A 24,977-nucleotide genomic window follows, 5' to 3' on the forward strand; every position below is an offset into this window, starting at 1 on the left:
ACCGCTCCGAGCCCTTCTCTTGCCGGAAGTCGTCCCGATAACCGACCGAACAGCTGCGCCAAACCGATTAACAAACCGCTGTTGTCAATCACGGAGACAGATATCCCGTTGCCCTGGGTTCGCGACGATATTTATGGCGGATGTTTACCCGTCCGGGCGACGCGGTAAAACTCCGTTACTGGGTTCAATAACCCTCGAGTCGCCGAGAACGAAAGCAAAATCGTATCGAGGCGATCCGCGGGTAACGTCGCCGTCCGGAAAGAGATCTCCACCTTTGGGCACTTTGAGTTGGGCGGACATCTTTTAAATCTCTCGAAATCCGGGACGATATTCGTATCGTTCCCGGGGGGTGAAACGCTATTGTGGGATTCCACTACTTTCCACGCCACATGACTGGGCGAAAACAAGATAATTAAACTCTCCTAATTATTGCTTCGTTGTAATAATATACGTCGACTTATCGGTTTGTTATTTAAAGACGCAACGATGCCCCGGTACAAAGAAACGGAGAAAAAAAAAAACACCTCCGAAGGAGGTACCGAGTGAATTCCGTTATCTTCGGTGGACTCGCCGATAGTACCCAAATACTCGGAATCTTTTGCTTCTCCCGCTCTAAAACGGGGACTATCGACCGAAGATTCCGAATATCTCTGGAAAATGAGCCGCCATAGCTCCAAAATCGTCAATTGGATTAAATTATCTTAATCGGAATAAAAAATGGATTGGCCGCCTTCTCTGTACTAACGGTACCGATATGCATTTAAATCAATAGTCTCGGGCATTTCATTGGTTTTTCTTCCTTTTTAATAAAATATTCCTAAAGCGTAGCAAATATTATAAAACACGGGAGATCTCCGTGAAATGTGACAGCGCGGTTATTGCGAAATATCTTTTACACGTTCATGCCTTCCTAACGTTATCGACACAACCGGGTCTGGGGAAAAACGTATCAATTTGTATGATCGGTCATTAATATTACAACATCGAATGTATACAATTTTTACAAACTCGTATTGTATTTATATCGTATCTACTGATTTATATTATTCAGGATATGACGAAGACGTTCGACACGCTTGAAAAACTTCGTTCCTTAACAATTCATGGCAGCGGACTCGATTAACGACTCCTTTTCGTTACCTTTTGAATCTGAATAAAAAAAAAATTGCATTCGTTAGCCCAAATGAGTACGCGAAGGACATAAATACTATCACTTTGAAAATGAAATGCGTACAATATGAATGCTCAACTGCACATAGAAACGTCGTCGTCGGATCTTCCATTTTCGGGATCATCTTGTTCGATACTATTCTGATCGGACATTTCTTCCCAGTTCTCGTCTGACTCCGTGCCTAAGTCTGCTTCTCCTACGTCTGTACCGTCCTCCGAGGAATCTGTGGATGTTGACTCGTTACGTACTCACCAGAAATATGCTCAACGCGTTAAATTTGGATTTCGGAAACAACGTTGAATGCCCACCTGGATCCTGATACACTAGCAAACTTTCTTCGGTTATATCCCTGTCTCGTTGTTCACTTGTCTGTGAAATTTGGCCCGTGACGAGGGAAACTCGTCCTCTAAGCCTTGAAAGCTCCGATAGAAGCGTTAATTTCGTGTCAATTATGCCCATTATAGGACCTAAAGACTCACCAACATCTGGATGAGAGAGAAGGTGAGCTGCATGTGTAGCTAACAATGCTTTTAACCATGTCACCGCTATTTTGCTCCTGTCAAAAAAGTCCGTAATTATATTTCACGTATATTCTTACAAATGTCGACATCTCTTTAACGTTCCTTTAGTGAATTACTGCACAAATAAAAAAATTAGTAGGATTCACGCGCAAACTTACGGATATGTCTTTCCTTGTAATAGCGTAGTCAACTCTTTGAGAAGAGGTGTTATCGCTTGTACAGGTAATTTATTTATCGTATTCTGAATCAAACTTTCTTTTTTTGTTAATAAAACATTGTTCAGAATAGTTTTATCCTTACTGAGCAGTCCTTGAATGAGCAGTTGAGCCATATTGCCAGCACCTTTTGCAGGTAATTTTTCAGTATTTACTTCGGCATTTAAACTAAGGTTATCCAATCTATCCTTCAAAGGTATCTGAGAACTAGCTCCCGTCTTGTTCCTCTTAACCGCTGCCGTAGGAACTCCTGAAACAAAGTGTCGGTTATTAAACATTGAGTACAATTAAAGCATCGATTAATTCGAATGGCCGGAGAGATGCGTACCTGGGGTTAAATACTCAACGGTGCCGTCTGTATCGGCTGGCTTCATCTTTGACAAAGCCTCTTCTTTCCTATCTTTCACTTTTTTTAAATCAGACCTAATTAAACATTGAACTTCATTTGTGAAGTCAGGAATCACTTTTTCAAACATAATTTGGACAAAAGAACCGTATGCCAATAGCAATTTGGTATCATCGGTAAGGTGTCCTAATAAAATTGGAATCTGTTGAATCGATTCTTTTTGACTCGATTCCGAAGCTATTAAAACGGTAAGAGAGGGTTTCAGTGGTTTAGAACACCGGCCATTTGGTTGATACTTGTACACGTGTGCTTGGCCAGATTTAGTTGTTGCCAAGATCATTACTTGAGAATTTTCTTTAACTTGCACGGAAACAGACGAAACGTCATCTTGCATCGTTAATGTTGCTACTGAATTTCTTTCTTTAGTTGTCTACAAAAATTAGATTAACTTCGATTAAAAAATGGCACTAGAATAACAACTTAACTTTGCGATACATCGTTGGTTCATTTTGGTTAACGTATCCTTGGGCAAACTTACTTCATTTAACGACCATATATTCAGGTACTCCTCACCACTGGCTCCACTGATGACGTAGTGGCTATTATGATCTATTACAATAGGGTTCAATGAAAAAACTTGGTTAGCGTGTCCTGTAAATCTATGAATCAACTGTTTTGTGGATAAATCCCACCACTTAATTACTCTGTCTGCCGAAATCAGGGACTTTCCCTCCGATACAACCGCGATAGCGGTAACTTTTCCTTTCCCGGACTTCCATTTGCATTTGATTCCATTTTCCTGAATATTCCACTCGACGATGTGGTGATCTTCTCCTGCTGTAAATAATCCACTGCTTTCTGACCATGTCAGTGCAGTGACAGCACCGGAATGACCACCTTTTAGTTCCATAGAGACCGATGCCGACGCTATACTGTACAGGGTTACCCCGCCGTTTGTGGAACCCATTGCCACAACCTTCTTCCGCTCCGGGTCTTCGGATAATGATTTTTTCCTTCTTTTCCATAACGAAGGCTGTAACATAAATGTATCATAAATATTAATGCGTTCATTTCTGTTACTTGTATTAGCCTCAAATTCTTTAGGTTACAGAAAAATGTAGAGATAGCATAAAGTTTCTGCTCTAAACCATTTTTGGAGACTATTAAAGGAAAGCAAATAAGAAATCCATGACAACCAAACTTGATCTAAAACGACCACTATGCATTCTTAAACTTAACTTAATTCGCACATACAACAAAGGACAATTAACGGATCATCAATATTTGAATGGTACATTAAATGAACTAAATCGTGATATCACAACCTAAGAGCGTTCCATTGAATAGTAGTAAATATTAAGATTAAAACATAACGTGGAACCCAAGACCGCATGGCATACCGCATTGGGTGCTTGGCCGTCAACGTTGATCCAGCCTAGAACGCTACAGGTCGACGACGCGTGCAAAATCAGCACGTACTCTAGCTTCAATCTTCCACTCGCTACTTCCCATATTCTTAATTTTCCATCGTTTCCACAATGTGCTAAATATTGACTGTCATGGGAAAATGCAGAACACGTTACATTCGCCATCTTCCTACCATTTGACCATCATAACCTACGAATTCAAATGTGTCTCTTTACGACATTATTCCATAGATGAGTTGGGAGATTGCTCACGGGTAGGATCGCGCGATCGCGTCCTGTGCTGCCCCTGGGTGGAGGATGTGGACGGCGAATGCACTTGCCACCTGATAGCCCCCAGTGGCGGCGCGACACTTCTGTAGTGTTTCTCGCTTAAGTTTGTCCAAACTAAATGCGAATTTACGAGATCAAATGATTTGGATCTTCAATGAAAGATCAATAATTCATAAAAATTCTCCACACTGATATATATTGGAGTATTTGGAGCATTTTTACAGCCAACGTGACAGTCTGATGTCGTTACTTAAACGATTCACAAACGTATCCATATACTTGAATATACATGCGTTCATATTTTGACAGTAATACCGAAGCAACATTAAAAGTCTATCTAATCGCGTAAACATGGTAACGTTCAGCCAGCAATGAAATGTATCAAATCTTTATCAGCGGATATCGTTTGGCTAACGTATCGCATGGAAAGCCATATTATGTTTATAGTATCGAAGTCATTCTACCCAATAGCGGAATGAGACATTTGATTGAAAAGAGATACAGTGAATTTAATGCATTGCATAGAATGGTAAGTTGTGTTAAATTATATATGTTTAACTTATCCAGGAGCAACATAAGGTCACACATTATCAGCTTTTCTACATAGATTGGTTTTATGGTATAAAGATGGAATTGGGCTAAATATTTGGATGCATACATTGTCTAACTTTGTGCCTACTTTTTAATAAAATATTGCACGAGATAATTGTTGTTACAGTTAAAGAAGGAATGCGATACGGTTCCGTTTCCACCTAAAAGAGTCAGAAATTCTCAACCAAAGGTATTGGAACAGCGAAGAGCAGCTTTGGAGTTATATATGCAAAAAATGTTGCGATTATCTAATACCAAACAGCAGGTTCTTAACTTCTTAGGAATTGAAGGTCGTGTATCGGCAGGGTCTTATAAAAGGTAACGTCTTATTATAATAATTAAAACGGAACTGGTCACACTTGATGGTTCAAAGGAATAAAGGAATGTAAACGTTTCAGGATGGGTAGCGAAATTAGCAACGGCGACATCGCTCAAAGCTGTCCTACTACTATTGGTCATCATCCTGTTATAACGTTCCAGAGCGATCCCTATGTTCACGTTGACAAGACCACGAGTCTTCCAGACATAGTAACTAATGGAGTTCTTCTCGGTGTGTACAAATCTTAATAATTTTTTGTGACCAAAAGAATTGTCAGGCTATAACACTTTCGGACACTCTAATTAGAATGCCTATCTGACTTTGGTTTACAAAGCTCCATCAATTTTCAAAGTGCATTAAATATCTAGTTGTAAATATTATTAGAAAATATTCCATGACTTATAAATTATTAGTATTTACAATAGGCGTCATTAGGTCCTAGTTAATCACTGTACTAACAAATTGTCCCAACTGATGGATTAATTGTCTGTTAATTTTGGGTGTATGAGGTATGTGTTTCGATGCAGTTTAGTTCAAATTTTTCAATCACAACAGTCAGTGTTTGCATAAACTTAAGGTATAAGTTATATAAAATATTTATAATTGCTAATAAAAATTTGGGAAATGTATGATAAAAACTTTGTTAATTATATTTGATACAATAAAGCGTAAATAAAAGGTGATATACTGATTAAAATTTGTGGTGATTGTAGCGATACCAATGTATTAACTGAACAAGTCAAAGGTAAGTTTGAGTTTTATACATAAATCGTATTCTTGATTTTCTCTTAGTCTGTTAGGCCAATGGTGATGTATAGAAAGATAACGTACTCCTCAATTTTTCATTCTACAATTACATTATTCTCTTTACAACCAACTGTCTCCAGAAATGAATAACTATCATTAACTTTTGTTCTTACATTCCTTTTGGCACATTCGTTGACTTTAACTGACCTATCCTCTGACGAGCAGCAATCTAAGTGAGCTCTGGATCTGTAAGAATTTGCTTGTTTTGCAGTCCTGCCTGTCCAGTAGATCCTCATCCTACATCGTCACTTTACTGGGGTTTTCCATCTTCTAAAGCAAATATAATCATGCAATGATTGGGGAATAAGACAGCTACACATGTTCCAAATTATTTTTAATAGTTATGACTCCCCGCTATCGCTTTAATACCAATTCGGTGCAATTATGATCCGACGTCCTTCTATATGTCCAGTTGATAAAAACACCATAACCAAAAATACAACTGGTGGAAAAAGGAAACAAAAAGAAAGCAAGCCAACTAAAGGACAGAAAGGGAAAAACATTGGAAAAAGATGTAATCTCTTTTCTTGTGTGTAAATATCTTACAGAAACGATGTCTCTATGAATTGAATGAAAATAACTATGTATCTCATCCATCAGGCGGAACTAACGTACCAATCACTCCACAAATGATACGCGATGCTGTAAAAGCTCTTCAAACCAGGAGGGCTTTTATAAGTTCTTCGCTTATTGGTCATCACTTAAGAAAATCTTACCCTGTACAAAATGATCCCAAAGCACTGAAATCAGAATTGCATGAAAAATTACATTGTGCTGTAATTGTTGGCTTAATAGTCAGATGTGGCGAAGATAAATATTGTTTACCGACTCTACGTCAACAGGCCAATACAAATAAGACCGCTATTAGTGCCTTTTGGGAAAGATATTACAATGTGTGTAATCCGTTTAATACATCTTTTTTTACGATTAATCCAAAATATGAAGATATCGAATACAAACGATTAGCCTGGTTGCCTGAAATTAATTTTTTATTAACGTTACATGTATTGTGATTATTTTTCTTTTATAATTAGCGATTAATTTAAATTTCCAGATTATGGGAACTTATGACGGAGGCAGGTACATAACGTATACATTGCCAAATGTAAGGATACATACCAAACAAGATACGATGGATTCTTCTAGTGAAAGTGAAAGCAATGATCACGAAAGTGGTGCTATCGGTTCATGACCATCAAGTCTTTACGGTAGTGGAATTTTTGAAATTTCAAACTTAACTACTATTTGGAAACGATGCAATATTTAAAAAAGTTTGTCATAAATAAACAAGTATTTATATCCTGAAAAACAGTTTCCATACGTAATGTTTGTTGCTTATCTCTTTTAGAACAAACAAATATAAAATATGCGTGTTCGTGGTGTATTATATCATTTTTGTAATATATATGTGGATACATATTCTTATCTTGTAAGTTCAAGCGCATACAGCTGCATAATTTATACATATTTCATCGCAAAATGCATTGCTAACGTAATACCGATATATTGAAGATTTCATGGTATTAATTAGTTTAAAAAAGTTGGACATTTCTTCTTTTCTATTAATTCTTTCACATTAAATTCCTATGCTTCATCAGCTGGTTTAGATGCTTTTAAATGTACTGCAATTTTCAAGAGTGTGCATCTCCATAAGCAGATTTGCCACGGTATGCCGAAGACGGTGAAATTGCGCAAGGGACAATTCAAACGTACAACATTCTTCGGTACTGAGAAACCATTCCATTAAAACGACAGATTGAAGCACTCGCGATAATGTACTAAAATGATCACATCAAACGATGATTATAATTTTATAAACATGCTGGAATATTACGATTAACAAAAGATCTTAAACAATGTAAACTGAAAAGTACTATTAAAAATGAACGTTAATGTTTTACTAAGGTGCATGTCATACCTGGACGAAATGGTAATATCAATTCTCCATTTGCACAACTTAAAATGAGGATAAAATTTCAATTTTTCTGACAAACTCTGAATTAACAAAGGTCTCCTTTGGCCATAAGCAACGGTTGATAAGTCTTCGATACATTCAGGTAATAACCTACGAATTAGCAGGCAAGAAAAAGGTGCAAATTAAAATGTAATATAATTAATCATTAAATTATGTACTTGTCGATAAATTACTTATCTATCTGAATATCAGGTTTACTTTAATTCCTGCAAGCATTGCTTGAATTCGGTCGGTTTAATGGACCCTGTGGGAGCTCGTAAATGTAGTCTCAGAATGGTCAGAATAGTCGCGTACCACTCGTCTATCTTTTCTTGTGGAATATTATATTTCTCGCTGATTCTGTTTAATACACCAGGTTCTACATGATTCTGCTCTATCGTTTTGACAGCCACTGTTGAACGGACATAAACATTTAGCTACCGTGGCATCACAGCCTCCCATTATTTATAATAATTCAATTAATCTTGCTTACGTTGCGCTAATGGTCGTACCATAGTTTTCTTTAATTCTGGTAAAAATCCAGTCTTATTTCCTAAAGAGGATGCTAATTGGATTTGAAAGTCCATTGACATTTTGCTGTTTTACGACAAATCCTACGAATCTGGCCGATATTTCATTAGCCCTACAGTGACAAACGACCACAAGTGACCACAAGCGACGGAGCGACGTGGAGCGACGAAAAGCAACGAAAAGCGAATAAGAGGTTTTCATTGGTTGTAGAGAATATACGGCGTGAGTTACCCTATTTCGCTGTTTTTCTGTAGCCAATCAGACCCTTTTATTCGTATGTACATACTTTGTCGCCGTGTTGCGCTGCCACTGAGGGGTAACAGATGACAAGTGCGTTAGCCGTCCACATCCTCCACCAGAACGCAGCACGGGACCGATCGCGACCCTACCCAATTCATCTCTGGACATCTCTGGAGGAAGTAAAACACGGTTCGATAATCCTAGAGACAGGCCATATAGTTAGTCCTCAGAAAAATATTAGTAAACATTAATTCAAATTAAGCATTGATGTAATTCCTTACAATATTTAATATAATGTCCGAGTATGATAAAGTACGTGCAGGGAAACTGGTACTGAAAGGTGAACGAACAAAGTATGTTTAAACATTTGCTTGTGTATTCCTCAGGAATGTGGATTAATATTTTGAAATCGTTTTGGATATTGCATTATGTCTCTTTTTTAGGTCAAAGAAACGAAAGCATAAAAAGCAAGGGAATAGAGAAAAATGTGATAATCCAAAAGATGAAGATACTACATCACATGGTATCGTAAATGTTTTGCCATAAAGAAAAGTTAAGGTAGAGCACTTTACGAGTAATGTGGCTTAATATATTATTTTTTTTAGGAGGATGGTGGAAGGTAACGAGTGTACCTGAAATTACGGGTACTGTAGCTATTGAATTTGTAAATCGTGCATATATGAAAGCATTGGATAATGGTTTATTTACTTTGGGTGCTCCTCACGACGAGGGGGAAGGACCTTCACCCGAGGAAATTTTAACTGCATTTCCCATCAGTGAAACTAAAGTTGCATTAAAGTCTGGTTATGGTAAATATCTTGGGGTTAATAAGAATGGTGTAGTTATTGGACGAAGCGATGCAGTGGGTGCCATGGAACAATGGGAACCAATTTTTCAAGTATGTGAAGAAAATGAGCAATTTCATCGTAAACCTTCCATAGTGATTTAAAACCTGATGAAATTATCAAATTGTTCTTATTTTTGTATTCACATTTCTCATATGCTTGTAGGATGGTAAGCTCGCTATCCTAAGTAACACGGGTTGCTTTGTGTCAGTTACCGAAGAAGATGACATCGTTTGTCAAAGTACAACTGCTGGTCCTTCTGAATTCTTAGTTTTAAGGAGCATGACTCAACGCATACAAGATCCCAATAAAGACATCCCTGTGGAAGAACAAGGTTCTCTCGCAGATGTTGAAGTCAACTATGTGTAAGTTTATGACAGAGATTGTCATTTTCCTATTTCAGCTATTATTACTATAATAGGTATTGTACAATTATTATCTACCATACAAAAATTGCATAGGTATTAATCAAAATGTCTTTTTTTGTTTTACCAGGCGAAAATTCCAGAAATTTCAGGACAAGAAGCTGAGAATCAATAAGGGGGACCATGGTCAATTGGTGAAAGCAAAACAAGAAGGTAACCTTCACGAAGCACTTCTCGATAGAAGAAGTAAAATGAAGGCTGACCGTTACTGTAAATAATTCATTCTTTTGCAAGTGTAGCGTAATAAAGGTATGTACAGCATATAATTCAGACATCAATTAAAAACATTACTTTTACTTTGAAACAGTGTCATGCACTTTAATAGAGTATAATTGGGTTCATACGGAATATAAAATGTATAAAATACTATCGAGAAACAGAGTAAGGATTGACATAAACGTTCTTATTGACTATTTTTGGGACTGACAAAATACAACGGGTAAGTAAAAGGTAATAAAACCGGGTGTTAATCCTATAGCTTATATCGTTTAGCCTCTTGCAGTTTCATAGGTATAGACTTGTGCAGTCTTTTAACTATTAAACTTTACGTACATTCGGCACTTAATGACTGACTTGTTTAAAAACATTACAGAATTTACGGCTAAGTACAATCATAACGATACAATTATGTCTTAATCTGGGACTGGTCATAAAAAATGCGTATCAACCCTGGCAAGTTAACGGACTACCAGGCAGGTGTGAATACCATTAAAGTATACGTCATTTCTAATAAGTCAGAAAGATCATATTTTTACTTTTGAAGCTACATTCATAAATCAATTTTTAACACCGACATCATTACCTCGTATTCGATTAAAATCCTGACAATATACAACTGTTAACTTTAGAATACAGTCTTAATAGAAAATATTTATCTACAAATTCATTCGTGACATTGCTTTGACTTTGAGATGGAACTTTTTATTCTTTTTTTTTTTTTTTTCTTGCACATGTTGGTACTTACAATAACATCATTTGGTTTTCTTTTAAGACCTAAAAATTATTGGCGAGGATCACTTGAAAGTAAAATTAAGAACGCTCATGTCAGATTTAAATGGATTCGAGAATCGGTAAAGAAACCAAATTTTGAGATTGCCACGAAAAGAAATGAAAACTAGTACCGTACGGTTCAGTTTTGATGTACTCTAAATTCATTATGCTGGACATTGTAAAAAAAGAACACGGTCATACATAAATAAAAAGAAACGAGAAAAGAAATGTAAAAACGTTAGCAAGTCTATATAGTGAAATTCTAAAAATACACGTTTATTAAATTCGACCATCGAGCTGAAAGTCGAATTCGTAAAATCTAGTCGACGCGTCGCTGCGTTCCTTTTACCTTCTCTAAAAACCGACCATTTAATGTCAAGAATGTCTTTAACAAAAGTTACGCAAAAAATGTCTAACGATACTTCGTTTTCCAAGGATTAAAAGCGCCAATAAATGTAAAATTGTATTTCTAGAATGACTCGAAAGGAAATGAATCGATGAAATTTAATTTAACTAGACCGATTCCACGTCGTTACTCGCGGTCCCTCCCTCCTACCTATGTATGTATTTATGTGCGTACACGGTGCAATCCATGGGACAAGATTAAGCGCTTCTTCCTTGCCCACCGATCGCGATACGTCAATTACATACTTTATTCAATTGAGTTTATCGAATTGTCCCGAGGATTTCAGTCTACGCCACTTATGACCGTGCATACAAATTTCATGCGAATCGCATCGAAACTAATCGGCAGTTTAATTAGTTATTAAACCCAAGGGGCGCTCCATCGCGTATATGTGTACATGTATGTATATATAACATTACAATTAATGAATAGCCAGTAATATTAATCTGGCCGTGGAAAACCGTCCGAACTCTCCGATTAAGTTTCCTTGCAGCATAGAAAATAAAACTCTCGCTCTCTCACTCGGAGCCTTGCCTACGTGATGGAGATGATTTTCACCTCTTCCTAAAGGTTGAATCCTTTACAAAACTATGCGATAAAATCGGCTAATGCCCGAACAGTGGGGGACGATTTTTCCTCGGAAAAAGAGACGTAAAGCCGAATGACAGAATGAAAGGGAATTCGGTTAATTCCGCGCCCCCTCTGGGACTCCTAAGGTACTCTAGGGACGTTCCTTAGAAAATACGTCGTCGTCGAAACAACCAGCTATCCACGTCTTAACTTAGAACCGAGCAGTCGTTAATTGATCGATCAATCGGGCGACAGGGCAAAGAGCAAACGGAAATATATTATCGCCGGCCTCTGCGATCACTCGGCGGACCAATTATTAATTGTACAAACTCGAACGAAACCACGAGGTCGTTGACAACGAGTCACTAGAAGAACTAGAATCGGTATGTCGACTAATAACGGAGCATAAATATCCTTATCGCGTCATCGTGGTCTATCGTTGCGCTATCTAAACTAAGCTAAAGGAATCCGGTACAACCGAATGACAACTGAAAAAGCCGCGAGTTCAAGGTTCAATAAAGGAAGATTTAATCGTTAACAAACAAATGAGTCGATAAAGAATTCTTTTCGTTATGTTAGGTGGGAGTCTTTAATGGAGCGAAGTTGGGTGTCTCGGCGTGATATTTCAGCTGCCTCGCGTCTCCGCCGAAGGTGCTCCTTCGCCCCGTTGTGCTTTGAGCCACTCTACGAATTCATCGAGCATAACTGGCCCTGAAATCATGACTCGTTATTAGATGACTCGTCGGATCACCGGATCACCGGATCACCGGATTACCGAAGGGACCACCCCCGAGACCGGAGGGCGCGAGTGAGTCGAAGCGAAGCCTGACCGAGGACGCGCGGCGGCACGACTTACATGCTCCGTCGAGATCGTAATTGGACAGATCGTGACTGATCGTGCGAGAGAACTCCAAAATGTTGCACCATTGATCTTTATTGATCACTTTGTACTTGGACTGGTCTAGGAACTGTGCAAACTGCGCAAATAACGGCCAATGTTTTCCTAATAGTAACTGCAGCATTACTCGCGCCGTTTCCATGTCCATACTGCGTTGGTCTTTATCCTAAAAGTATCATCGAATCGTTCAAATGGCGGCGGCACCGCGACGCTCGTTTTCTCGAGAAGCTGTTCGAGTCCACGTATCATTACAGCTCGAGAGGCGGGCGCATTCGCTCAAAGTATTTAACGTTGCCTACTCACCCTAGCAAAATCGTAAGCGTATCTGTAAATTCCCTTGAACGTGCGAGGGTCGTTTAACAAATTTCTTAGGTATTCGAGCTTTTGTTGTACTTTAGTAATGGAATCGCACTGAAGCTCCGACAGGCCCTTCAGCCACTCGTTCAATGTAAAGAAACCCATTTGACGGGCGTTCATTTTGTACGCGAGGACGAGCATCACCACGTTCTCCGGTTCTACGCCGATGTCCTCGCAAAATTTCTCCATTCCTTCCGGGCCAAGAGTGTCCGGGTCGTCGGGGGTCGTGTACTCTCGAAACCACGTGACGCATCTTTTCTGTGAGAAGGACGACGCACTCGACACCTCCTCTGTTTTGGAGTACCGCCTTGCGCTGGAAACCAAATTGCCGATTACCGGGGCTCGATCCTTCGATCGTGGAAAATCGTGGAAAATCTCTCTCTCGCAGCTCTCCATTTTCGAGATCGACCAAACAATACCGGACTCTCGTCGAACCAGAAAGTACATTCGAGATTTACACACCTCTCGACATCCATACACTGGACAAAATCCACCCGTGGACTACAAATTTATATTCTCTCTCGTTAGTCTTGGCTCTTATTACTTAAACGCAAACGTGTCTAGACCAACCCGGACAAAGTAAGACTATGCTCCTCGTGTGATATTTCGCGGACGATTTTTATTCCTTTTAAATGACCGGGCCAGTTATACCGAAAAAGTTCGATCAACGGACCGTTTGCATGATTCTCAACTTTTCACGGATTAAATGGAAATTTGCGACTCGAGTGTTAACGTTTCGGTATTATTTTATGGCTTTACTTAACGGGTGACAGTATTTCAAGAAACTGCAATTACGATCGAACCGACTAGACTAAAGACGCAAAATTTTAAGTAAATACATGTCACACGGATCTGAAATTTAGACCAACCCAAACCACAGGGAAGGGCAGACTAAAACTGTGGACAGTCATTCTATTTTCGAGTTGGCTTGTACACATAAGTTATCGCGTGTGGGTGCATCCAAGGAGGAACGGTCCAATTTCTGTACTTGGTTATTGTCAAGGCTACCGCGTTATTCCATTTTCAATTATACTTTAACATTCCCAATCGTTACAAAAATCTCATTATTTTTAAGTAACCAACCGACGATAATTATCTAATTCTATTATTTTAATACTTTCAATGGTCTAAAGAAGTAACAAGATGAAACAACCTTAAATTCAAACTTCAAATTTAAGTTTCAACTTCGTCTACTGCGAAAAATGTTAGATGTATAAAAATATAAATTCATAACTCATTGAATTTGTTTTGATTAAAAAATATCCATGTACCATAAAATGAATAGCAAAACCGACTTGTTTCTCACGGTTTCGTGCATTCGGCTACGTTGAAAAGTTTTTCAAAAATAAGATAAATAAGAGAACTGAAAGCAACTCGATAAACGAAACCTTCCTGCAAGAATAGATCCAAAGATAATCCCAGACACCGTGTACCAATAAAATTGAACACACCTGGAAGTATGCCTGAGTCTTTTCGACGGATGCCTCGGAACACCTTCCTCGTGGGCACTAGGTGCCATATCCGTCGAGGAGTGATGGTGATGATGATTAGTGCTGGAGGGCGCTCTCCGCTTACTGCGAGGCATCCCTCCACCTCCTACAACCGCTACCTGTTCTTGTCTTTGTTCCAATTTGCTCTCTCTTATTCTACCGCTCTTACAAACCAATTCTTCCGAAGGTGCTCGCGCCGGCAAAGGTTTGTCCTCCCACGGTGACTGAAGCAAAATGTAAAAGAAATTACCCGATACATCCAATGTATGTGACGACGTGCAGGTACGTACAATGTACGCAACATAAGTACAACGGATATTATAAACAAAATTAGATTCGACGAGAGATTTCCACATCGATACAAGAATTTATTTTTATAACGGCCTATAGGTAACATAACAAAGCGTCGTACAAATTATCCAATAAGACAACTATGCGAGATCTTTCTCACCCAATGTAAGACAACACAAACAGTAAATATCCCACTCTCGATAAGTAATGACTTAACGAAACTTCGACTGTAAAAAACACTGCTTTAAATTAACCACCAAATTGTTTACAACCTTGTAATGCAAACTTCGAAACCGATCTTCCCAATAATCGATTAAAAACTTGCTTCCGTCGCTTTGCCATTCCATACTAGCCGAAGCAGAAGATGTAACAAAATAATAAAGTAGAAGGTTTTGTAAAATTTAGAGGTGACAAATCGTTGATCGGATAGAAAACAAAAAAGCGTACAACCTCGAAGGTAGTCAACTATAAAGGAGCTTATGGAGCATTAGGGTTGGACCGATTCCATCAAAGAGAGATACGGCGAATGAATCTCACCAAATAATCAAGAGCTGGCCCACTAGATAAGTTAAACGAGTTGAGCCGATCCGTAATGTAGTTGGTCTCTAAACGGCTAGCCTGGTCCCTCTCCTCCGTTGAGACGTTGGACAAAAGCGAGGTTAGGTTCATCAAAGCATCCCAGTGCCTTGCCACTCGGACGTTAATCGGTTCGCCTGTATCGAAATAACGTTCCTGATTACCGGAAGTGCCTAGGGAGAGTGTGACATTTTTATCGCGAGCAAAACAGCTGACCGGGAGTCATGTCCGCAAGATCGGAGGGGGGCAAGGACAAAAGGTAATGGAACGCGAAAAAAGAATCGCGTGCCAGAGGAGCAATGATCGATAGCCACCGAGCGATGACAATTTCGCCGGTATCTCGCCTTTGGCCAACGGAAGGCCCCGAACGGAGGCCCCGGCCCGGATGGAAGCGAGACGACGAAACCGCGAGGACCCTCCCTGTCCCTACCTTCTGCAAGGAATCGCTGGAGCTTCGATGCTCCGAAAATATTTCCCAAGAGAAACGAATCAAGCCTACGATTCTACGAGTCGTCGATTCGAGAGGCATCCGCTCTTTAACGAGTCCTCGACTATCTACCCTCCCCTTTTATTTAAACCTTCCTCACTGCCTAAGAGACTCGCTGGAAAATCGGTTCTCTCGCCGCTCTTTTATTTCATTTTGTCGCCACTGCGAGGCACGCGTGCCTTTTTCCTCAATTTCACAGGTCCTGGACTCGAGTGGCGCCACCTCTTGGTTGCTTCCGGAGGCAATTACTATTTTTCTTTTTCTTAGACCAGAATCCCACTGAATACATTAGGTGTCACACGTAACGCGTCGCGGCAAGTGGCATGCATGAGTTATATGCACATGCATACATACTGCATCTCGTTGGACATAAAGCTGCGGATAAATTGGACAAATCAGATATGACTCCATGGCTACGTCTCCATCGTACGCCTAAATCCGAATTTATGTGTCGATCGAGACGCTCAGAATCGAACTACGTAATTATTAATACGATGAGACATGCGATTTACTGGATTCGGACTCGATAAATCTCGGATTAAGGAATACGACGGAGACGTCGCATGTCGAAGACCGGCCCAGTGGTTGTACATACCGCCTGGCGGAAACGTTCTTTTACCGGTAGGCAATCTTGAGATGACACATTTGAAATAGAAGTTTCTATGTGTTTGTTGAGTAACTGGATCGAACAAAAGCGTTCACACGATAGGAAAGCATGCTTCAATAAAATTAACCTCATTTTTTTAAAGCAGTATAAAACATTATTCACAAAAATTCAGCTGTCCTAGTTTCATAAAATTATTAGACGCAGTATATGCATAAATACATTAAGTTAGGCCCTAATCAATTTCACTGAATTAGTTACTTAAAGAAACTTATTTTTGCTCGCAGTAGTTCTCAGCGAACATATTAATCTTCTTTGTTCCACTAATATCTTCCTTTACGATGTACAATTGTGCCAGGTAATGTTGTTCTATCAATTTTTTCCCACAGTTCTCTAATTTTTTTGAAAATACTAAATCCTCAGAAACCATTAAATGTATGCACCTTAAAATTAATGCCGTAACAACTTTGTACAAGTACCTTAGGACGTGAAAATCAGTTTCTTTCATGTACAAAAGTAATTCCTTGTATACACCACTGTAATGTTGAAGGGTCAAAAAAATAACGGGGGAAAAACTGAATTAAGCTCAAGCAGAAATTAAACCTATTTCGTCGTTTCTTGGATACCAGTCAACTTGACACTAATTTTCCATAATTGACTAGCAACTTCAGGCTCTAGCTGTCTCTTTGAAACGTACACTTTACAATCTCGATAGGTGCGACCCGATTCATTGGAAAGCGAAGGATCGATGGCACAGTGAAGTATGGTTTGAGCTCCCTGAGGAAAAAAAAACTTACTTGAACGCATATTATTTTACCAACGAATGAAGAAAGTTTTATATATATTATTTACCTGATTGGCAGTGCGAAGGAAAAGTAATGCTACCGGTGAAAAAAGTACATAATGGAACCAACTTCTTTTGACATGTCTGAATAAACCAGAATAAGTAAATCCTGGAAAAACTGAGTAAACATTGACACCAGTGTTTTCGGTTCTTCTGGCAAGTTCGGTACCAAAGTACGCATTTGCTAATTTAGAATTACAGTAGGCAGGATTCATTCGACCTTTAGTTATGAATCCTTTTTCTGCATTCAAATTAGAAAAGTCAATGGTACCAGATTCCATCAATTTCGACGTTACAACGACGACTCTGAAATGTATAATTTTCTTTTTGTAGATTAGGAACAGTTATTAGTTATAAATTTTGCATAATCTTACATCTGAAACTTGAAAACTTTACCGATATCGTTAAGCAGTTTTGAACGAAAGATTTCGAAGAAAAATAAATAATTGAATACAAAAGTTCTATCACCTGCTGGGAGCACTTTCTTTTATCCTGTCTAACAACAGATTCGTTAACAGAAAATGTCCCAAGTGATTAACTCCAAAATGGATTTCAAAGCCATCCTTTGTAAAGGCATGTTCTTTGAGAGGCACGTAAACTCCAGCATTATTAATTAGGACATGAATTTTAGGAAAATTTGTTAAAACCTCCTGGGAAAATTTTCTTATCGATGCCAACGATGCAAGATCTAGCTCCATGGGCACCTTAGGAAAGAAATAGCGTTAAAAATAATTAAACGATAATATCGTTTTATCGCTATACATACCAATTCTCCGGTTGATATTCTATTGCGAATTTCGGATACGACATTTTTAGCATTCTGCACGTTCCTGCAAGCCATGATTATGGTAGCCTTTCGCTTGGCTAACTCCTTGACGGTTTCCTTACCGATGCCGGAATTAGCACCGGTTACCAAGAATACTTGTCCCTGTAAACTGACCTCGCTTTTGCATCTGCCCCACGTGCGTTCGCGACATTTGCGAAGTAAGCCGATTAAAAAGGCTACGGGAAATATGAAATAGCACCAAGAAGATACCATTGCTCTCTTATGAGAAAATATCTTTAATTATATACCACAACGTTAATCGCGGATTCGAAACCGACTTGACGCGTTTAAAATATCGAATACGAGTGTAGCCAACATTTTCCCATGTAAGCGTGACAATTCGAATCGATATTAAACGGAAATATCATTGGCGACTGGCCACTCGATGTAACTAAACGTTAATGTTGATCCACTTTGTCCGATTGTGTCCGATATTGTTTGATTATCAGACCTCATGTACCGAGTACGTCGAAAAATAAGATATCACCGGCACTTGGCGAGCGCCGTTATTGGCTCGTTCTTGTCATAGAGAAGACGCCATTGGTCAGTTATCGACAATTTGGTTATTTGAGAACGCGCGTGTATGTACGTACCTTGGAAACAATCGTGCAGTCGACAAACGGCAACCAATGAGGGAAGCGAATTTTCGTAGTGACTGCAAAATCTAGCAGTACCCGGCAGTGCCCAGCAGTGCCCGGCAGTATCGTCCAGTATCGTCAAGTATTGTCAGATATCGTTGACACGAGTTATAAATTGAAATATGCTGTCCGGTGAAACAGAAGTTCCTTGATCAATATTTTTCTTTCCAGGTGAATCCAATATAAAAGATCATGATGAGTTAATGAAATAAAATGTACGATGTCATTCGACATTCCAAAATGATTGTTTGAAAACAACTTTCATTTATAGGGAAGAATAATATTCAGCTAAATAAATCATTTTTCGTAGAAATATTTTTAAACAATGAAAAGGGTAAAAGAACGACTAAATTGCCCCAATCCGTTATTTGAACGCTGGCTACTGGAATGGAGAGACGAAGCGATAGCAAAAGGCTCCGATATGCAGTACTGTTTCTCAAAAGCGCTTGCAACGTTAAGAAAATACCCTTTGCCTCTGGAAACAGGAAAGGATTGCATAATTCTGCAAAACTTTGGATCAAATCTTTGCACGCTGTTGGATAAAAAGTTGGCCGAACATCAGAGAGGGACACCGCAGCTACAGGTTACTTTAACCAAGCAAAAAGAGGCTGGTGGTACCATTGAATATATCTTAGGTGATCAGGATATAAATGTTAAAAATACGGAAGGGAAAAAAGTTACGAAGAGTATATATGAAAAAACCGGAGTAAGTTTTTTTTGTATTATATCTTACAGGGATCTTTAATACACTATAAATGTAAAATCATATCTGATGTTTTCATTTTAAGCATTTTGTTTCTGTGCCGACAACGGAACTATACGTTCCTTCGTGGAGATCAGGGGGCTATGCTATTTTAATTGCATTATTTAATAAATCAAGAGATCCCAATTATTCAGGTAACATTATTATTTTTATACGGTTACTTTTGTTATAAACAGTTTATAATGCATTTTACATTGTCAATTTGTTAACAGGTTATTTAACTAAGGCAGAGTTGCAAATAGAAGCTCAAGCGTATTGTGATCATTCCTTTACAGTTTGCAAACCCTCTACACGCTGTAGTGCCTGGTCCTCGATGTCATTATTAATCTCTAAGGGATTAGTTTTAAAGCGAAATCGTCCCCCAAAGTATGTATTTTATTTTGGAAATTAATTTAAAACTTGTTTATTGTTAGAAATAACATTGATCGATGTAGGTATAGCTTAACAAATGAAGGAGTAACTCTTGCTACAAAGTTGTCACAGATGAATAAAAATGATTTAAATTTGAAGCATCATTTTCCACATAGGGGAGACATTGAATTGTCATCGGAAGTTACTCAAAGGGGCAACAGCGATGCACAAAAAGTACTGCATGGAACCAAGTCAGTAAGAAAACGTAAGAATAACATAGTATACATTATTATACATTTCCGTGCAAGGACTTATTGATTTGAAACATTTCAGGCGAGGAAAATGAGGTCATAGACTTTGAAGTGCACCAAGAGCATACGCAAATTGGGAACGTTATCAAGAGTAATTATGACAAAATGAAACAAAGTCATGCCATGGGAACTATAAGTAAAAAAACTCCAATCAACGTAGACACACAATTGAAGAGTTTAGTAAATGTAACGGAACCTGGAGTTAGTTTTGCACCGCACACATTTAATGTCGTATTATTAGTAGACACACGCGAAACGGATGGGTAAAGCCCAAAAGATATTACCTGGATGTATTATGTGATAACTATGCTTTCATTTCTTTTTGCTTTTCAATTCCACTGATAATAATTATTATTGCAATACAGTGGTAAAACCAGACCCACTCACGATGTCACGCTCATAGAGCTAACGCAGACCAAAGTGCTTTTCGAAGTTCGTAGTTTAAAGATTGGAGATTTTGCATGGATAGCCAAAAGTAAAGACACCGGAGAAGAGTTAGTATTGCCATACATTGTCGAGAGGAAACGCATAGATGATTTAGGTGCAAGCATTAAAGATGGTAGATTTCATGAGCAAAAGGTATCGATTAATATCCTATATTTGTCTAGAAAATATAAAACTATTCTATGATACAATAATTTTTTCAGTTTCGACTAAAGCAATCTGGCATAAAAAATATCATATACATGATCGAGAGTTATGGCAACAATCAATATACTGGCTTACCGATATCATCGATACTTCAAGCCTCAATCAACTCCTCGGTTCAAGATGGCTTCACCGTTAAGTACACCGATAGTCATCGAGAGTCCATGCAATATTTAGCTATGGTTACCAAATTATTAACCGAGAAGTTCCAAGTATGTTTTACGTTGTTAATTTGTAACGGTTGCAATGTATTTTATTAAAAAAAAAAAATTAATATGGTCGTGTTAAAAAGTTAGCAAATTTCTACAATTACAGAAAATACATCTAGAAGAGTGCAAAAAAAATTATCCAGTTACCACAAATGTTGATAACTACAAAATTTATCTCGTGGCATTTAAAGACTTTAACAAATCCTCATCTAAACTAAAGGTATTAATTATTTTAATGTAATATTTAATATGGAGAATACTAATTTGGTTTCTTTTAGAATTTTAAAGTGAAGCAGATGTTTATCCGGCAATTGTTGCAATTGAAGGGGGTTTCCGTTGAAAAGGCGCTAGCAATAGTAGACAAGTATACAACCCCAAAACTTCTTGTAACTGCTTTGACAAATGCTGGCCCCGAAGGAGAGAAGTTGTTAGCGAATATAAAAGCTGGATCGTTGAAGCGTCAATTAGGTCATGCATTGAGTAAAACTATTTATCAATTTTACACAAGAAGGTTATTGGAATAAATCAATTATATAAATATTTTTACTACTTTTACATCTAATTGTTATAAATCTAATAAATATAGATTTTATTCAAACAGCTCTTTTCTGAATCTGCCTTTCATTGACTTTTTCATCCTGGAAAAAAAAGGAACTAATTGAATATTTAAAAGTTTACTAATATAAAATCTAGACATAGGACATGTGTGTTAACAGAAACGCATTTAAGTATTTTGTTTTTTTCATTAAACAATCTATTCCTCCACATCGATCATCAATCTGTACATCTTGGTTTGAATTATGTAAAAATACTATATTTGTAGTCACCTGGAGTATCGAGCTTGAAAATCGTATTACAAAATGCGTGTCCTAAGGTATACGATGTCTACATATTTACATAGAACTCGGAAAGGAGACAACATTTTTTTTTCACAAAGTTTCCAAAGAGTATAAGGAAACTTGACGTTCCGATACGTTGCACTGAGTTTAACATTAACATACTTCTACTATTTATATCCGATTACACCTTACCTCTCACAGAAATATTAACGTAACGGTTTCTTATGTATGTGTTCGCCACGTATGCAATAAAGAATTTTTGACTACTGTTCATCCGGAGTATCTTTGGAGAAAGTTTCTAGCGATCCTATCATGTCCATTCTTTTCTCCAAATTTTGAGTTTCACCCTGATTTGCGTAACTAGATAGAGAATTATCAACAGGATGCCGACTTTCCACCGGTATATCTTTTTCCACATTATGCGTTCCCTTCTCTTGCACCAGACTGCTCGAACTAAGCATGACGGAAACTTGCTCAGGCAGTGGGCATGCAATGACTGATAATTCTTCTTCGTTATAATGACTGTTTATCAACTGTGCCAGCTGAGTAAAAGTAGCTACGATATTGTTCTTTATTGGCCTAAACAAGATACACTCGGTCTCTCTATTGGCAAGGTACAACTGCAATGACTGCTGAATGCTCGGTAGTTTAAACTTGATTAGACGCAACGTTTCGCGTACCAGTTCCGCCACCTTTTCGACACCACTACACGGATGTTGCCGCAAACGACTCGTGCCATTCGGATCGATACACAACTTTGATTCATCCAAGAATACCGTAATTGGGTTCACAATTAAGTTCGTCACATACGCGATCAATCGCTGACAGCTAGATTTAAGTCTTGTGTCCACGTGCTTCCTCGAATCAATCAACTGTTCTTTCATTTGCGGTGCACTCTCTAATAAGAACTCCAGAAGTGCGTTATTAGATAAACTAAACAATCTCGAGCGTTTCTCCAATAAGCTGAAAGCGGCAGTTTTTACTTTGGAAAAATCCAAGCTATACTCCTTAACGGTAAAATCTACTTGAAAGGGAGCAATTTGTTCTCGAAGTATCAATAGGTGTTTTATTTGAAAAAGTTCTGCATCCAATAACGTAGCTCTTCCTTGAATTTTCTGTGCTGCACTTTCTACGCTTTGTACGCACAAAGTAATAGCCTCCTGGCTCAATGATTGGAAAACCGGTCTGTCGACGCATCGATAAAGCCTCGATAAGCAAACCAGCGTCCGCCGAACGGTAGGATACCACATGCCGTGCAAATCGGCTGGTGAATTACCAACGTGAGGTTTTTGATACAGAGGATCCATCACGAGATGATTTCGCGATGTCAAGTCCGAAGAAGTAGTGTCCAATGACGACAATGAAATCCTCTTTAATCTTGTTTGTCGAGTTTCTTCGCGTATCGATTCCGCTATATCCTCCATTAATTTCAATTTATCCGGGTATGCCAAGTCTCCAGGTGATGGATTGTAATTTAAGATGTCCGAACGCAGATACAAATGGGCACGATAGATCAGTCTTTCTCTTGTATCGTGCAACAGTTGTAAACACACATTACCAAAACCTTGCAGAGGTTCCAGATTGGTTTGCACGTGTTCATCTAACATTTCAATTCTAAATATACAGCAAATCTCAGCCAATGTTTCCAAATGATTGATATTTACCACAAAGGGTTTGAGCATATCGTACAACGAGATGCACAGATTCTCAAGGTAATCTTCGAGTCCAGAAGCAGGCTTGGAGAAAAACTGATAGAACAATCTGTGTTCGTCGATCGACGCGTGCAACAGCAAGGCACAAGAGTTTCTCACCAAGCTGCAATGATCGCCATTGTAAGTTTCTTTGACGGACTGCAAAGCATTTTGAACGCTTGGTCCTAATACCATTCCGCGTTGATGTAGATAATGCTGCTGACACTCGACTAACAGATTATCATACTCAGGCCTCTTATATGACTTTGCTTCGACCTGTTCGACGATTGCTTTTACCTTAGGTAAAATGGTCTGGAACCTTCCATAGAATAAAGCCAACGTGGCATCCGAATTCTTAGGGGCAGAATGATCCTCCTTAGGATGAAGAATACTTTCCGTTGCATTAGTAAATAAATTAAATAAATAATGTCGTATAAGAGTTATTGCTTTTGACTGACAATGTTTGTACTTGACCAAATAAGAATTGCTCTCCCTGAAGGATGTATTATTTTCTATAAAGTCCATATTAGTGTCGATATCATTCAGTATAGTAAAAAACACATCACTATTTACAGATAACATTGGTGCATTTAATTTCTCCATGATATAATCGACGGCTTTAAAGTACTTTACGCGTTCCGTAATGCCATCGACTAAGCACTTCAATACCTTTTGATCGGAGATGAGTTGTTCACTGGCCACATAAAGAGGTGTTGTTTTATCAGAAACCGTCGTATACCGTTGAATGAATGTCGATAGCTCTTCCAGAACTCCATCTACACGAATACATAATTCGTCCAACTCTGCTTTCCTACATGTAAGTTGCTCCAGAACCAAAGCATATTTTGTATCTTCTCCATACATATACCTTCTTTCTAGCTCCCCATAACATCGCAGTAACTCGTCGCTAGTTTCAATCCGACCGCTATGGGAGTACGACTCGCAAACTGGTGCGGCCCGCTGTACAGCGTTTTTTGTATTCTCAACATCCCAGGAACTAACTTCATTTTCAAGAGCTATCAACAGTTCTTTTTGACGCTCCACTAAAGGAGCCACCGTGTTTTCCAAAATATTACATTTCATTAAACTTTTCTGAACGATTCCTTGCTTAGCCATTCTCGTACATCTGAATTGCAGTGCCGGTAATGCGGAGACGATAATTTAAAGGCACTTAGTCTCTAAAATTGTTGGCATCGATCGAGCACAATACCTTTGGTTATTCATGAAATTGGCTAATAGAATAATCGCCTTTTTTAAACATTTCCGCTCGGTGGAACTTAGCTACATTTGGCCATACTTGTCAATTGGTTACCGTTTGCCATAGTTTGCCACGAAGACGGCTGAAGATGGCGCTTCTACCTTTGATCATAAGTTTATTTATACTGGCCTACCTTGCACCGGTTTTATAACTACTATTGTTCAGGCCTGATTCCACAACTTGAGTTAACCGAAGTTTAACTGGTTTATACGTGATTTAAACCTGCTGTAAACCACTTAAACTCTGCTTAACTCGAATCGTGGAATCG

The 24,977-nt window shown here is 38.5% G+C and overlaps 9 protein-coding genes and 1 long non-coding RNA gene across 24 annotated transcripts; 4 read left to right on the plus strand and 6 right to left on the minus strand.

Moving 5' to 3' along the window:
• Positions 1 to 786: 786 nt before the first annotated feature.
• On the minus strand, positions 787 to 3,891 carry LOC105699634 (WD repeat-containing protein 43). The gene is made up of 7 exons (XM_012424773.2): positions 3,654 to 3,891; positions 2,792 to 3,286; positions 2,236 to 2,683; positions 1,851 to 2,157; positions 1,480 to 1,727; positions 1,235 to 1,394; positions 787 to 1,149 (listed from the first exon to the last, which is right to left on the minus strand). The coding sequence occupies exons 1-6, from the start codon at positions 3,843 to 3,845 to the stop codon at positions 1,246 to 1,248; spliced, it is 1,839 nt and encodes a 612-aa protein (XP_012280196.1). The 5' UTR covers positions 3,846 to 3,891; the 3' UTR covers positions 787 to 1,149; positions 1,235 to 1,245.
• A 435-nt stretch (positions 3,892 to 4,326) lies between these two features.
• On the plus strand, positions 4,327 to 5,551 carry LOC105699907 (sorting nexin-24). Its single transcript, XM_012425326.2, has 3 exons — positions 4,327 to 4,479; positions 4,669 to 4,859; positions 4,940 to 5,551. The coding sequence occupies exons 1-3, from the start codon at positions 4,327 to 4,329 to the stop codon at positions 5,106 to 5,108; spliced, it is 513 nt and encodes a 170-aa protein (XP_012280749.1). The 3' UTR covers positions 5,109 to 5,551.
• Positions 5,552 to 5,636: 85 nt separating this feature from the next.
• LOC111674350 lies at positions 5,637 to 6,842 on the minus strand. Its single transcript, XR_002762387.1, has 5 exons — positions 6,787 to 6,842; positions 6,493 to 6,642; positions 6,283 to 6,407; positions 5,781 to 5,937; positions 5,637 to 5,707 (listed from the first exon to the last, which is right to left on the minus strand). It is a non-coding gene; the product is annotated as an uncharacterized LOC111674350 (long non-coding RNA).
• Positions 5,926 to 6,888, plus strand: LOC105699594. Its single transcript, XM_023434398.1, has 3 exons — positions 5,926 to 6,181; positions 6,268 to 6,560; positions 6,722 to 6,888. The coding sequence occupies exons 1-3, from the start codon at positions 6,052 to 6,054 to the stop codon at positions 6,857 to 6,859; spliced, it is 561 nt and encodes a 186-aa protein (XP_023290166.1). The 5' UTR covers positions 5,926 to 6,051; the 3' UTR covers positions 6,860 to 6,888.
• Positions 6,889 to 7,032: 144 nt separating this feature from the next.
• On the minus strand, positions 7,033 to 8,314 carry LOC105699906 (COMM domain-containing protein 5). Its single transcript, XM_012425324.2, has 4 exons — positions 8,115 to 8,314; positions 7,841 to 8,033; positions 7,586 to 7,732; positions 7,033 to 7,445 (listed from the first exon to the last, which is right to left on the minus strand). Exons 1-4 carry the CDS (start codon positions 8,212 to 8,214, stop codon positions 7,271 to 7,273), a joined length of 615 nt encoding a protein of 204 aa, XP_012280747.1. The 5' UTR covers positions 8,215 to 8,314; the 3' UTR covers positions 7,033 to 7,270.
• Positions 8,315 to 8,516: 202 nt separating this feature from the next.
• Positions 8,517 to 10,363, plus strand: LOC105699865 (protein FRG1 homolog). 4 transcript variants are annotated; one of them, XM_012425253.2, is made up of 7 exons: positions 8,517 to 8,745; positions 8,836 to 8,915; positions 8,998 to 9,290; positions 9,403 to 9,602; positions 9,733 to 9,872; positions 9,970 to 10,101; positions 10,255 to 10,363. In XM_012425253.2, the coding sequence occupies exons 1-6, from the start codon at positions 8,687 to 8,689 to the stop codon at positions 10,086 to 10,088; spliced, it is 891 nt and encodes a 296-aa protein (XP_012280676.1). In that variant the 5' UTR covers positions 8,517 to 8,686; the 3' UTR covers positions 10,089 to 10,101; positions 10,255 to 10,363. The 4 variants fall into 4 exon arrangements, with proteins under 4 accessions (XP_012280676.1, XP_012280675.1, XP_012280678.1 ...); XM_012425252.2 differs by lacking the exon at positions 10,255 to 10,363 and having other exon boundaries at positions 9,970 to 10,250; XM_012425255.1 differs by lacking the exon at positions 10,255 to 10,363 and having other exon boundaries at positions 9,733 to 9,911; positions 9,988 to 10,101.
• A 1,769-nt stretch (positions 10,364 to 12,132) lies between these two features.
• On the minus strand, positions 12,133 to 15,861 carry LOC105699864 (DCN1-like protein 4). Of its 4 annotated transcripts, none has more exons than XM_012425251.2 (6): positions 15,828 to 15,861; positions 15,202 to 15,377; positions 14,335 to 14,597; positions 12,830 to 13,196; positions 12,485 to 12,692; positions 12,133 to 12,339 (listed from the first exon to the last, which is right to left on the minus strand). In XM_012425251.2, the coding sequence occupies exons 2-6, from the start codon at positions 15,331 to 15,333 to the stop codon at positions 12,254 to 12,256; spliced, it is 1,056 nt and encodes a 351-aa protein (XP_012280674.1). In that variant the 5' UTR covers positions 15,334 to 15,377; positions 15,828 to 15,861; the 3' UTR covers positions 12,133 to 12,253. The 4 variants fall into 4 exon arrangements, with proteins under 4 accessions (XP_012280674.1, XP_012280673.1, XP_012280672.1 ...); XM_012425250.1 differs by lacking the exon at positions 15,828 to 15,861 and adding an exon at positions 15,671 to 15,818; XM_012425249.1 differs by lacking the exon at positions 15,828 to 15,861 and adding an exon at positions 15,457 to 15,639.
• A 590-nt stretch (positions 15,862 to 16,451) lies between these two features.
• Positions 16,452 to 18,395, minus strand: LOC105699846 (retinol dehydrogenase 12). The gene is made up of 4 exons (XM_012425207.2): positions 17,942 to 18,395; positions 17,644 to 17,879; positions 17,184 to 17,481; positions 16,452 to 17,108 (listed from the first exon to the last, which is right to left on the minus strand). Exons 1-4 carry the CDS (start codon positions 18,212 to 18,214, stop codon positions 16,935 to 16,937), a joined length of 981 nt encoding a protein of 326 aa, XP_012280630.1. The 5' UTR covers positions 18,215 to 18,395; the 3' UTR covers positions 16,452 to 16,934.
• Positions 18,396 to 18,574: 179 nt separating this feature from the next.
• Positions 18,575 to 21,576, plus strand: LOC105699845 (crossover junction endonuclease MUS81). Of its 9 annotated transcripts, XM_023434372.1 has the most exons (11): positions 18,575 to 18,726; positions 18,811 to 18,854; positions 18,950 to 19,345; positions 19,428 to 19,536; positions 19,615 to 19,768; positions 19,816 to 20,018; positions 20,087 to 20,327; positions 20,430 to 20,643; positions 20,712 to 20,924; positions 21,028 to 21,141; positions 21,200 to 21,576. In XM_023434372.1, exons 3-11 carry the CDS (start codon positions 18,965 to 18,967, stop codon positions 21,443 to 21,445), a joined length of 1,875 nt encoding a protein of 624 aa, XP_023290140.1. In that variant the 5' UTR covers positions 18,575 to 18,726; positions 18,811 to 18,854; positions 18,950 to 18,964; the 3' UTR covers positions 21,446 to 21,576. The 9 variants fall into 9 exon arrangements, 8 of the variants coding, with proteins under 8 accessions (XP_023290140.1, XP_012280625.1, XP_012280626.1 ...); XM_012425202.1 differs by lacking the exon at positions 18,811 to 18,854 and having other exon boundaries at positions 18,575 to 18,810; positions 18,911 to 19,345; XM_012425203.1 differs by lacking the exon at positions 18,811 to 18,854 and having other exon boundaries at positions 18,575 to 18,810.
• A 74-nt stretch (positions 21,577 to 21,650) lies between these two features.
• LOC105699844 (conserved oligomeric Golgi complex subunit 3) lies at positions 21,651 to 24,783 on the minus strand. Its single transcript, XM_012425199.1, has one exon. It carries the CDS (start codon positions 24,565 to 24,567, stop codon positions 22,024 to 22,026), a length of 2,544 nt encoding a protein of 847 aa, XP_012280622.1. The 5' UTR covers positions 24,568 to 24,783; the 3' UTR covers positions 21,651 to 22,023.
• Between the last annotated feature and the right edge of the window lie 194 nt (positions 24,784 to 24,977).

The sequence above is a fragment of the Orussus abietinus genome, unplaced genomic scaffold (assembly GCF_000612105.2).
Source record: "Orussus abietinus isolate OABI.00-Male unplaced genomic scaffold, Oabi_2.0 scaffold10, whole genome shotgun sequence".
Classification (NCBI taxonomy): Eukaryota; Metazoa; Arthropoda; class Insecta; order Hymenoptera; family Orussidae; genus Orussus; species Orussus abietinus.